The sequence below is a fragment of the Dendropsophus ebraccatus genome, chromosome 10, assembly GCF_027789765.1.
Source record: "Dendropsophus ebraccatus isolate aDenEbr1 chromosome 10, aDenEbr1.pat, whole genome shotgun sequence".
Taxonomy (NCBI): domain Eukaryota; kingdom Metazoa; phylum Chordata; class Amphibia; order Anura; family Hylidae; genus Dendropsophus; species Dendropsophus ebraccatus.
This window is the reverse complement of record NC_091463.1, coordinates 48,825,361-48,839,032: the sequence shown is the minus strand read 5'-3', so window position 1 is coordinate 48,839,032 and position 13,672 is coordinate 48,825,361. Positions and strand designations below refer to the sequence as shown.

The 13,672-nt window shown below is 37.9% G+C and overlaps 1 protein-coding gene across 1 annotated transcript in view; it reads left to right on the top strand.

Moving 5' to 3' along the window:
* LOC138802860 (vascular endothelial growth factor receptor kdr-like) overlaps positions 1-13,672 on the top strand; it is a 138,081-nt gene that overhangs the window by 77,059 nt on the left and 47,350 nt on the right. The window contains exons 10-12 of the mRNA XM_069986569.1: positions 5,811-5,961; positions 8,942-9,062; positions 11,319-11,430. Of these exons, the coding sequence (XP_069842670.1) occupies positions 5,811-5,961; positions 8,942-9,062; positions 11,319-11,430 (384 nt within the window). The remainder of the gene's footprint in view (positions 1-5,810; positions 5,962-8,941; positions 9,063-11,318; positions 11,431-13,672) is intronic.

Here is a 13,672-nt window from a genome sequence, read left to right as displayed (position 1 = left end):
TTTTATCAGATGTTGGCCACACATCTACTACTTTGGTGATCTCTTTAAAGAAGAAACTTTACCTTTTTGGATCCTTATATGAGATTAGGCGATTCTTCAAAATTATTTTTCCCTTGATTTGCTCTCAATGTTTAATTTTTGAGAGATTTAGCTCATTTGTGAAAGAATTTCGTGATAAACAGCAGCATAATAAGTTGACTAGTTCAGCTATATCTGTCTATATGTCATCTACTGTATATGTCATCTCTGAAGAACCACATTATCACATAATTGGATGTTTGATTACTTTGCTGCACTTCTATACGCTGTCCAGCTGCTGAATCTGTGCAATGAGTGATAGAAAGAACATTTTTAAATAATATATTCAATATTCTGATGAGAAATTCAAAATATTTGGGTGGAGGCTGTCTTTGGTCAAAATCCCTTCTCGTTCTGTTGTATATCTTCTTTAAGGGATCTGATTACCTTAAGTAGTTTCATGTCTCATTTTGTGTGTAGTGCACACTACAATAATTCATTGTGATTCGTTTCTCAATAATCTTGGTGTCCTGTTTTGCTCTTTATAGTACTTTATATGTGTACTAGCTGCATAGGGCCAGCTGTTGATGACCAAGTCTATAGAATGACCACTGTCTTTCCAGGACACAGGCATGACAAAATCCACAGTAGTTTATATTTCATAGGCTATGTTCCCACTTCGGGAACATATTGGACAAACACGCCTGCCTCATTAAATAGACAGATCATGATCATTATTAGCGGCCGTCTAAATTATGAGACAGCTGTCTTTCCCGATATTTTTCCGAACTTGGAACATAGCCATAAAGTGTAATAAACTGTAGTTAGGAAGCTGGACATTAAACAGTAAATATTTTCTATATGTGAATGGAATTCCAGGTAGCACACTTGTTCCAGCTGGTTGCCAAGTTCCTTAGTGTTTGGCTCCTATTCAAAACACATTTAAAGACGTGTTATGTGTGTAGAGACACCTTCCATGGCTCTAATTACCAAATAAATGGCAGCAATTTTCACCCTGGCTTAGAAGTGTACTGACTGCCTCTAGGCATGTCTTCGAACCCTGACCTTTCTACGTTGTCTCTTTTGATGTACAGAAAGTTTGCAGAAAAACATTATTATAACCTGATCACAAAGTTTCCTTTTGTTAAATGATTTCTGTATACACCTCCCAATAATACAATCCTAAGAATGTAAAGAATTTCCCAACCTAATGTAAGCACTGGAAGAGAAAGCCCCTTACTAGCAGAGGAGTTATTGAGTGTATAGAGGCTTACCTTGAAACGGGGGAACGGTTGGTCAACCGATCATCATCTAATGTAATACGACCCTTAGGCCCCATAGATGAGGTCACCATGCTTCTGGCAATTACTGTAGCTCAGCAATGTAACCTGTCTCAAGAAGCTCCTTCACAATTGGGTATAATAGGTTTATCTGACTGATTGACTGACTGTCTGACAGTCAGACAGATAATATGCTAGTCTTGTTCTATCATACAATAAGCAAAGCTGGAGGCTATGTTTGAACTGGTGAACCTTTAATTTAAAGGTATTTACACCAGAGACAGCATAGTTTTTTTTCTTTGGTCTAATATAGGTGTATTTTGTTATTTAACCTGTAAACGTGTTGTTTCTAACAAATCAGGAGCATACCTACCATAGAGACAGACCATGCGGTTGTGATGGTAGCCCTGGTTAGTCCCATTGCTTTTCTACTGGTAAGAAACTGTAAAGGACTCCTCTGCCCTAGGAACTACATTGTGAGAAAATATAGGAATGGGAGAGGAATGACAAGAGTGTTCTAACCTGGATGCAAAATTAGATGTCCTGAAAAGATACCATTTCAATCCTTGCTATGGGGCCCATATATTCTATGTACTGTATGCCTTTGCCATCAATGAAAATTACTTTAAGAGAAGAAAAATTTAGCTGACCCTATTTTTGATCCTATACTGATACATTCCATATCAGAGTGTCTGGAACTAAGGAATACTAAATTATACCAATCAATCCATTTCTTTTGAGAGTGGTTATGTTATTTTTATTGTCTTTTTCTCAGACAAAGAAAAGCTGAACTTGATGCATTTTACAATATTTTTGTTCAAGTATGTAGAGCAACTGTATGAGACTATTAAAAAAAATGTGCTACATACTTATAAATAGTAATAAATTGCAGGCCCCCACAGTACTGAAAGGGTTTAAAGGCAGTTCAGGCATGAGAGTGGAATGAAGGCTGACGTAATACAAACACAAATTGTTTGTTAATGCATTCCACTGCAATACCATCTTCTGAACATGGAATGGAATGGTGGAGAAGGCCAAATTTCTCACTTTTCTACCATTTTTAGATTCCAACTATTTGGAACAAGCTGAAAATATGCTAGGGTCAAAACCAAGAGTTTAATTCCACCAAGCCTTCAATCCCGGATTTGGCACGTTTTACAGACCAGGGTCAGTCCAGGGTCTGGGAAGAGGCACACTTTGGATTCTTAGTAATGTACATGAGAAAATGCCTGTGAATTTTACAGTCCCAGGTTTGTTTTTCAGCTCAGAAACATAATTTTTTTACTTTTCATCAGGCAGACTTATAGGCTATGTTCACACAACGTCAAAAGAAGAGAAAAAGTAGCAACCTTTTCTATTTAAAAAGGCATAGATTTTTTCCCGCGATATAATTGACTTTATTGCAATGCATTAAAGTCAATGTAATGCTGGGAGTCCAATGCACACAGTGTATAAAATGAGGGATGTTGTCTGTGCAGACATCAAAATTATGATTCCGTCAATTATTTTCAGACGTTTATTTCAAACAGCTAACAAAATTTTTTATATAGTTCTTTCACTGTTTTTACTATTAAATTCAATAGATATTTCAATTAAAGACACACCCAAAGGAAAATTAGTCCACCTAAACTTGAATAATGTACCAACATTTTAAATGTAGAGAAAAAGACGTTGTGTGAACATAGCCTAAGGGTATATGGTTTAGAAAGCACATAATAATCACCCTAATAGGGAATTTTAAGGTAATAGGGGAAGTCCATTAACAAAACAACCTTTGATTAGCGCACCATAAGGTAACTTTTTAACAAAAAGAATAATCGGGGGGGGGGGGGGTAGTGCAAGAAATCTGTATACTGTATGTATGTATAAAGACCCTGCTGCAGTTCTGATGCTGGCAGCTTTTATTTTCCATTAGGTTCCTTAGTCAACCAGTGCTATAGATTTTCTATTTCTAAAATACAGTGTACAGTGTAGTCGATGTCTCTTAACGTTTGTCTTGATAACTCTCCATAAAAATAGAAATCCAGAGAAGATTCTGAAACTGAACAACATTTGTATTTACTATTCCTGTAGTACCACAGAGCTCAGTCATTTAAGACAATGAGTGAAATGTTACGCTTCCTGCACAAACCTCTTCATTGAAATATGTTGTTTTCCTAATAGCTTCAAGTAGCATGTTAATCGGAAGCCTTTTTCCCCTGATAGCCATCAGCGAGCTTGATGTCCTACCTCAACTGCTTCTTATTCCTGAGCTTGTTGCCAAACCATTAATCCCCGAGCTCCTTCTTCCTTCTTACATCCCCATTTATGGTCTTAGCCTTGATTATGATATATTATTACAGGATTTCCCCATTGAAGTGGGTGTATTCCTTTTACAATGAACAAGGTTAGTGACATTGGAGAGGACTGACTCAGTTCATGGTACTGTACTTTAGAGCAATTTAAAATACATTGAGTGTCACCATCCCCAAATCACCTTTTGTGCTCTTTGCAGGAAGTTCTTAGAAAGAAAACATTTGTTTTGTAATATGCTATGAAACACATATATACTGTAGAAGGACAAGGTAACACTTAACTTACTGACGTCAATGTATTTATTATGTCTATTGAGTGACCTCTCTAAAAGAAGGAGCCTCACAAACCTTCCCCAACCATCCAAGCTAGAAAGCCCTACAAAAGTCAAGAATTGATTCAATACCTTTACTAGGAAAGCTCATTTTCCTTCTGGCTTCCACATGGCTGGTACCAAGTGTCCAAGGAGCTATAAGTTCCTAGATGGGAAGTTGTGAACATGATGGCTACAGACACCCCAGGAGGTTTACTGCCCATTATGAGTGTCACACACACACACACACACACACACACACACACATATATATTTATATATATATATATATATATATATATATATATATATATATATATATATATATATATACACACAGTGTATATATATATATATATATATATATATATATATAATTTTAGAGCTAGCCAGCCAAAAAGACGACTTATACTGATCTACTTTATATGTGATAGAAACCACTTAATGTTGGTTAATAAGATGAAATAGATATAGTCAGCTAATCACTGTAATTGACTATATCTATTCCTTTACCAGTTTGAAAAATTAATGTCCTTTACGAATCAAGGGGTAATCACCAAGTGAACTAATACCGTCCTGCTAGAACAAGCTATTTAGAGAATTTGCATGTGTAGTCGTGTCCTAATATAGTTACAAAAGTTTTATTCTATTCAGTTTGGGATTTCAGATTAGAATGTACAACTTAAAGTGATATAAATATATATTTTCAAATGAACCAGAGCCAGAAAAATGTATTAAAAAAAATATTGACCGATAATCATCTCATATAATACGGCCCTTAAGCCCCATAGATGAGGTCACCGCACTTCTGGCAATTAGCTCAACAATGTCTCAAGAAGCTCCTTCACAATTGAGTATAATAGGTTTATCTGACTGATTGTCTGTCTGTCTGACAATCGGACAGATAATATGCTAGTCTTGTTCTATCATACAATAAGCAAAGGAGGCCATCTTTAAACTGGTGAACCTTTAAATTAGGTATTTAGACCAGAGACAGCAACCAGAGCCAGAAAAATGTATGAATAGAATCTATTTATGTATCTGTCTATCTATACAGAAAGTCCGCAGCACACCAACTTGGAGTTAAAGGTGATTTATTCCATCCAAGGGTACAGGATACAATGTTTCAGTAACTATGTTTTTCCAAGCATGATTCAAAAATGTATTTATTTACTGACACCTGTTCTACAAACTCACGGGGTAAAAACAGTTAATAAATGTCCAGAGATAGCATACATGGACACTGATGGACACTGATTTCTCCCAATCAGGGATGAATAAGAACTTTGATGGACTCATTCTTCACGATAGTATAGGACAGATCAGTTTTAACCCTTTCTATGAAAAGAACAATTCTGATTGTTGCAAAATCAACCAGTCGGATGAAGTTATTTCACTTACATTGTTGCTTTCATATCTTAATAATCCGGCTACTTCATTGGTTAATTTCTAGTCAAGCCTTCATGCTTGATCAAGTAGGAAATTTTGGCTGAGATGAGGGCCCCATTGAGACTACAGAAAACCATGTGGTTTTCAGGGGGTCACCATGAGATCACATGACCCAGCTGAAGGAAAGGATTCCTGGAATGTTTAGATAGAAGGGGATAACTAAATAGGGTAATTACCCCTTCTAACTTAATACTGCCTGACTAGCTGCATAATAAGTAATAACATTTTTTTATATTTTTTATTTTTATCGCCACCCTTTTCCAGCACATTACATTTCAGTTCCTTGTTATGATGTTTATGCTTTTCTTTGTGATAGTATATGCCAGATCCGTTACAGCCCTTTGAAAGAAAAGAACAATTCTGAATTGTTGAAAATCAACCAGTTGGCTGAAGGTATTTCATGTACATTGTTGCCCGTATATTGTAATAATCTGGCTACTTTATTGATTATTTTCCAGTCAAGCCTTCCATCTATGAGAAAGAGACAGACTTCTACACAGTGGAACCAGTTCTTCTTGGAGAGTCCCGTCGCTTCCAGTGCACCGCTTATGGAAAGCCACTACCCTCAATCACCTGGGAATGGCAGCCATGTATGAGCACAAGCACAGTGTAAGTAATATCTCCCTATAGAGCTTTACAAATTTTCCATAATGAAAGTGTGGATGTTAGAAACAAATTCCAGTCTGGAAACAGGAGGTTAAAATGTCTTTGTACAAACAAAATCCGCTTCCCTTCATTTCCTTTTTCATGCAGCCTGCAATCAGAAAGCCCTTGGGAATAACATTTTTCCAACCTTGATTATAATTAATGCTTACATTATGATGGAATGAGCTATTAGCCTTTGTTTTATGACAAGAAGGGGTCATGATCTGGATATCTTCAAGGCACCTACTGGGCCTACATACATCCAATACAGAGATTAATATCAACTTTCTCATCATTTTGGGACAAGCTACAAATTATTATTTGGGCTTATATAATATTGTATTATAAGTGCATTGATAAATATCTCCATTATTGCATGTACTTGATGGACCTGGTTCCCATATTCTGTTGGTATCACACGAACCCTCACATGCTTAGTACGCTTTAGAGGGTGTACGTTTGTATCCAGAGTGACAGGGTACACAGCCTATGACCTCTTATTTGTATAGTAATGATAAGGTTATGCTTGAGTCTTATCTTTTGCTCACAGGAATCCTTCTAGGACTTCTGAGTAATATGACGCATGGCTTTATTTCCTGCTCTCGCCTGGTTTCCTCTTCTTCTCTCTACTTTTTCATACCCAGAAGGACATTTAGATTGAGCCTATTGTTCTCTCCAGCCAAATGCTGATTTACTTTGTTTCCTCTTAAATCCCTAACTTGTACTTATAAGCTGTAAATGTCGGACTAGCTATTGGTCCTTTTCCGACTTTAAGTCTAATGAAGAACATGCTGATTGTCACAAAGTCTAGTGAAACTTTCAAAGACTCTTGATGAGTAGCTGTCTCACCCATCTGATGTTTTCCTATTTCCAGGAAAAGCAATCAAAGTCAAGACATGATAATTATTATACAGGCTTTTGTCTGTTAGACATTTATAGACCATACACATTCTGGCAAGTGGGGCACTTCCTTAGGACATTGGATTTTGTAGCTGATTAAAGGAGACTTTATTTTATTTACCCTTCTTCCTTTGTATATTGACAACAATTGATCTGGAATTTTCTGTTTTAGACAATGCATTACACAGGTTAATCCCAGCCAATAATTTTCATTTTAACTCACAATCAAAATATTTAATATATAGTATTTTAATATTCAATCATGTCGGTAACTGCAGTATTTAGAGGTACCCAAAGGCACGGGCTCATCATCGTGAAGAATTTGGAAAAAGAGATATTCATGTTTTCTTGACAGTCAGTGAATTGACTAGGGCTAGCTACAAAGGAAATAATTATTTGCATATTTTTGGAGTTTGAGAGGAAACTGGAGCATTTGAAAAACCATTATATGTGTGAAAACCGTATCCATAGACATTACACGGGTCATACTTTAACCTTTTCACTCATAGCTGAAAAGCAGAACTGTGCCACCATTCCCTCCCGTTTTGGTAAGTTACAGATTGTGGTTGGGCAGTTTCAAGACACAGAGAATAAAACAGGGATCCAGGAGGTAATCTCTATGTCAGGTTGCCTAGTCATTGTTTGATGGGCTCACATACAGTGATCAAAATATGCACTAAGAATCTCACATTTCTAAGTATAGTAAATATAGCACTAATGCAATTTAAATTAATCCATATATTGGCTATGTTCATACAATGTCAAAAATATTGAAAAGGTGGCCGATTTTCGTCCGTTTTTGCCGCGATTTAACTGACTGCAATGGCAATGCATTGATGTCAATGAAAAGACGGACGTCCAATGCACACAGTGTATTGAATATCAGACGTTTTTGCTGCTGGCATCAAAATAATGAACATGATCATTATTTTCGGACATCTTTTGCAAACAGTGGACGTTTTTTATTAGTAGTTCACACACAGTTTTTCTTTTGTCATCGTTTTCTCTCAGTTTTTACTATTAAATTCAATAGGCTTTTCAATTAAGCCGCACCCAAAGTCCAATTAGTAACTCCAAACTAAAATAATGTGCAAACACCAGTCATTGCACTAAGGGGAGACCAGACAGCTAAATAACGTCCGTTATTTTAGACTCAAAATCATTTTAATCGGAGCTGAATAGACGTTGTGTGAACATAGCCATTCAGTGCTCATGTATATGTGCTCACAGAGTGTAATTGATTTTGCCATCAAGTCACAGAGAATTTGCACCATTCAATGTATTTCACTGTGCTAGAAGGTGCTAAATAGCATTACAGTTTACGTCTTACTCTCATTTGAAAAGTACTATTAAGCCACCAGTCCACCCTAATACCTAATTAATAGATTGTCAATGGAGAGTTTCTGGTAATAAAAGAAGAAACCATGATCCAGGTGGTGACCGCTGCCCAGTGTCTTTAACAGTAGGACTAAATCAATCATATTAAATTATCTTGGAATATTCTTTGTACAAGGTAGTGTTGCCTCTCAACAATATACTCTGGAAAGGAAAGAGTTAAAACGACATTTAAACTGATCCAATAATCTGCCATTGAAGGGAACACTGAATACTGGAAACCCCATTGAGTTGACATGTTTGTGCCTATTATCCTTTAGTCTTTGAATGGAATATTTCATCAGAAAATGACATTGTTTATATTTTTAAGAATTTTGGTGATTCCCCCCCCCATATTTCCATTTTACTATCAGTATCAGAGTTGCACAACCTTGTAGCCCTCCGGCTGATACAAGATTACATTTCCCATTATACCTGTATAGAGATAAAGAAAACAATAGCCTTCCCTCCATTGTAAAATGACATTTGCAAAGGTCATAGAGCATGTTAAAAAACCTACCCCATGTAAAAAAAAAAAGTTTCTAAGATTGTGTCCATATCTATGAGGCTTGCTGTAAAGCATATCAGTAAATGCTGGCAAAAACAGCTCAGGCAAGATGGCTGCCCATAAAATACATTTTATTTTAAATCCTATTCATTTTTGTGCTAGGTGCAAAATGGATTCCAGGTTGAAAAGGATTCCTATTTTACCTGATGGAAATGACAGAAATGATGATGAAAGAAAACCACATATTGAAGAGGTTCATGTAACGAATGAAGAGAACAAAAAGGTAAGTACAGGTTTTCCTGAACCAACAGTCTCTCTAAGAAGAAGTGACTTTTTTTTTTTCTAGCTATGCAGGCCAAGAGATGTGCTAAACTGAGTATAAAAGTCTTATAAAGGCTAGAGTGTTTCATATAGGCTGAACTTTTGAGCATGTCCTGTATAATGTGGGGCAGCTACATCAGAGTAGTGAAGCCATATCCATTCTCTACCAAGGTTGCCTGCACTTGCCAAAGGAAATCACTGCTCGGTTTCCTATGGACATCGGACTCATCTCTTCTCATTTACATAATGCGCGGGCAGACCGTGGGGCGGCAATTTCTCAGCAGAGGGGCCGGCTTCTGGGGCGGGATTTGCAGGATGAGGTAAGTATCCGGGGCTCCACCAGGGGTCGGCCAGGCTCTTCCCTCTGTTCTAAGGTGACAGGTTCACTTTAAGCTGAGAAATAAAACACAACTTTATAATTGTGCAGAAATGTTCTCTTCCTCAGCATTCTATGCATTGAGGAATAGAGCTTGATAGAAGGGGTCTGACAGCTGCCAGGAGGATTCGATATGCAATGATGTAATCCCGTAGGTGAGAAAATGGAAACAGATTAGAAATAAGATGTATGTATCAGTGTCTGGTTCTAATCAGCAAAACATCTCATCCGAACAATCTAGGTGGGACATTCACGTTACCCTCAACAGCCTCAATTCTTTGAAAACAATCACATTTCCTATAGTTATTTAAGTGTTACTTGGAAACATAAGAAAGTTATCTAAACTGTAAGAATCAGCTTTGGCAGTCTACAGAACTAGGCATTCTTGTTTGTCATTATACTCAGCATCTGGTTTATTGAGCGTTACTTGGGCGGGCACTCTATTTTCTTAATGATAATAGAATATCATTCATGTTAAGTCACAATAAACATTATTACAGTTTCAATGCTTACAGTTTGCTGTTTTTTTTGTCTCTTATTTATTGCTGTAAAGTAATATTGCATTGCTATAATGTTTATAACTCAGACTATGTATTGATCCAATAGCAGCTAAAGCACTGCAAATACTAGCAGCTCATACAAAGACTTCATGGAGTAAAGTAGACCATTTATGCTTCATTTCTGAAAAGTGACCTTGGCTTTCTTAGCTAAAGGTCCTTCATTTCATGGGTAGTCGCCTTGAGCATTGTATAGGCTCCTATAAAATGGTCCCGTGTCCCATTTCCATTTGTAGTTATTCAGTACTTACTCTAGTAAGTTGTCACCACTACTCTTTAAACAACTATTCCCCCTATGTTACCAAGGTTAGAACTGTATAGAAGAATCTGAAAAATACTGGGCATATGTCAAGTGAAAGATGTCGCAGCTGAGGACCATCTGTGGAGATATATGCATAATGGAATGGCTGGTTTACTTTCATCACCTTGTCGAAAGGGAAATTGGATATTAGTTTAAATCATTTGAAATGTTAACCCACAATGGGAAGCATTTGAGCCACAGATGGAAATATTCTGTCCAGGATCGTCATCTTCTGTTCACAGTGGAGAGGAAACACCAAGAGTGTCTTTTGCTTTGGAGGACCTCTAGTGTTCTGCATTACACAGACAAGCCATTGATGTGAATGTGTAGTGCTTTCCTAAAGCAGAGAAGCCCTTAAAGTTTTATGTATTATTGTGTTTAAATAGGTTATCTGGCGCGTTAAAATTTTTGATGTTGTGTTGCAGACATATGGAAAATAACAAAGAGCCTATACTTACCTCCCTCTCCGTGCTCCCCTGGCGTTCTTCTGCAGTGTCTCTGGTGCCATCCACAAACTTGTTTTGGGAGTGACAGCCCACTCAGCCAACTATTGGCCACGGCGCTGTCCCATCTCAGTCAGTTCATCTTGAAAGTGCTGGTGGCTGCGACTAGCAGGGGTCACCGGAGACCCTGATGAAGACTGCTGGATGCGCTATTATTTTCCATAAGTCTCAACAAATAGCTCACAAGGCCTGCAAGAACACTGGGGGAATCTAGCTTTGTCTTTAGGTTTCAAATTGACTAAGTAAGGAACTTTGGGGTAAGTATAATTAGGGTTTATACAAGTTATACTATTATAGCATTTTTGAAACATGACACAGGAATATAAAAATATCACAGAAGATAAGTGGTACAGGAGGTACACAAGGGAAGACCACCATCCATGGTGGAGAGGACTATCAATGTAATCAGATGGGACAGTTACTGTTCTGCCAATAAACTTTATGGATGCCTGGCCATTCAGCTGTATTTTATGTTTTGCAGGTTGTGAGCAGTCTAATAACCCCTCGTAATAGCAACCAGTCTGGATTTTTCTTCTGTATAGCGTCTAACACAGTAGGAAAAGATGAGCGCATGATGCATTTCATCCTATCAGGTGATCATTAATATGATTCTATAAATACTGCATTTTTTCCTGTATACTTTATACTTGTTTTTAAAAACTACCTATTTTCCTATCTGACATTAGCTGACATTAGTGCCACGCTAGGTTATGTCTGCAACAGCTCCTGGGTCCATACATGAGCCCCCTTTCTCACTCACACATTGCACAAAGTGTGTCCCTACAGAATTAACCGGGCGCACCTGGTGCCAAACACTGAGCTTTACCAAGGGTGAAGAGATTTCAGAAAACATTGTCCACCAACATGGGGACCAAAGCTTAAAGGGGTTATCCAGTACAACAAAAACATGGCCACTTTCTTTCAGAAAGACAACACGACTCTTGTCTACAGTCCAGGTGCAGCTTGCAATTAAGCTCCATTCACTTCAATGGAACTGAGCAGCAAAACCGCCCAAGCTGGAGACAAGAGTGGGGCTGTCTCTTGAAGAAAGTGGCTGTGTTTTTTTAGCGCTGGATAACCCTGGGTACCAGCGTAGTTCATTTAGTTTGTTAGATTTTTCTTTTCTTTTTTTTCAGAGAGGGAGAAATATTAGGAATGGCCGCAGTTAGTTGTTTGTTTCCTTGTGACTCTGGTGATTCTTTAAAGAATTACCAGTTCTATGACATGATTTGTACTGAGCACAGTTTATTTTGGACAGTATCACACCTTGTACGTACTGTTATGCTGATTCAGAAACGTAACCTCCTCGTACATACACGTCAACCTTTAACAGCTGTAATGAATAAACCTTAAAGTATTTTCTCATGTGGTTTCCGAATAGACAAACCCTTCACCACTGAGAATCTGTTCTTCTCTCTCACGTCTGTCTTATATCAAAGTGGCAGCTCGGCCATCTTTCATTTTTATGCCTTTCAATGAAAGATCTGCAATTAATTCAAGAACTCACAATAGGTTATTCCATATACATTTCATAAGGGTGGTTAGGATATAGAGTCACATCAATGTAGCCACCAACCATGTTGAAAAGGTAAGTCTGAACAATCACTATATGGATCACGATGGGATAACTTTAGGAAGTGTTTGGTAGGTCAGTACAAGTGCTAGATTAGTAGTATTCACACTACTTCAATGAGAGACAAAATGTCAGTTTTAAAGGGGAAATCCAGGTTTATCTTCCAGATCAGCACCAGTCTTATTTGGGTGTGGTTTTTCAGCTCAGTTCTAATGAAGTGAATAGAGCTGAATTATAATGCCACACAAATCTTTTTAGGTGTTAAATACCAGCTATTATTTTAAAATTTGTTTATAATTGATCATTATTATGGTCATCATTATAAAATAACTAGAGATGAGCGAACTTTCCAAAAGTTCGTTCCGACCGGACTTCGGGATTTTTTAAAAAAGTTCGGTTTGACCGGATTTCGGATTTCTTCGGATTTCATAGTTTAAAGCATCTATATGATACGTGGGTTGTGTATTGGGTTGAATTTAGGGCTCTACATGTCAGTAACATCATTACAGGGTCTATGCAGGAAATTCACCATTACAGGGTCTATGCAGGAAATTCACCATTACAGGGTCTATGCAGGAAATTCACCATTACAGGGTCTATGCAGGAAATTCACCATTACAGGGTCTATGCAGGAAACTCACTATTACAGGGTCTATGCATGAAATTCACAATTACAGGGTCTATGCAGGAAAAAGTTTACAAATGCAGTGAAGGAGCAGCAGTAGACATTGGAGGCCAGTGGAGGTCCTGCAATAGTCATTTGAGGCCAGTACAGGAGCAGCAGTAGTCATTGGAGGCCAGTGGAGGTCCAGCAATAGTCATTTGAGGCCAGTACAGGAGCAGCAGTAGTCATTTGAGGCCAGTGGAGGTCCTGCAATAGTCATTTGAGGCCAGTACAGGAGCAGCAGTAGTGAACATGGAGGCTGCTCCTCTTAAAGCTATACCGACGTGACACAGGGGGTGGGCTAGTGCAACATCCCTGCTGATTGGATGTGTTCCGGGCATCATGGGAAAGCGCTTTTCCCGCCCTGAACACTTCCTGCTTTCTAAAATGGTGGCTGCCATTTTAGAAAGCAAGAAAAAAAAATTTCGGAGCGGACTTCCAAATATCTGAATCCGACCGAACTCGGACTTTTGGGAAAATCCAACCCGGATCCCATACCGGCCGAACCGATTCGCTCATCTCTAAAAATAACAGCATTATTATAAAAACGACGGCCTAAAAAGACATCATGGGAACATAACCTGAGTTAAACTTTTCC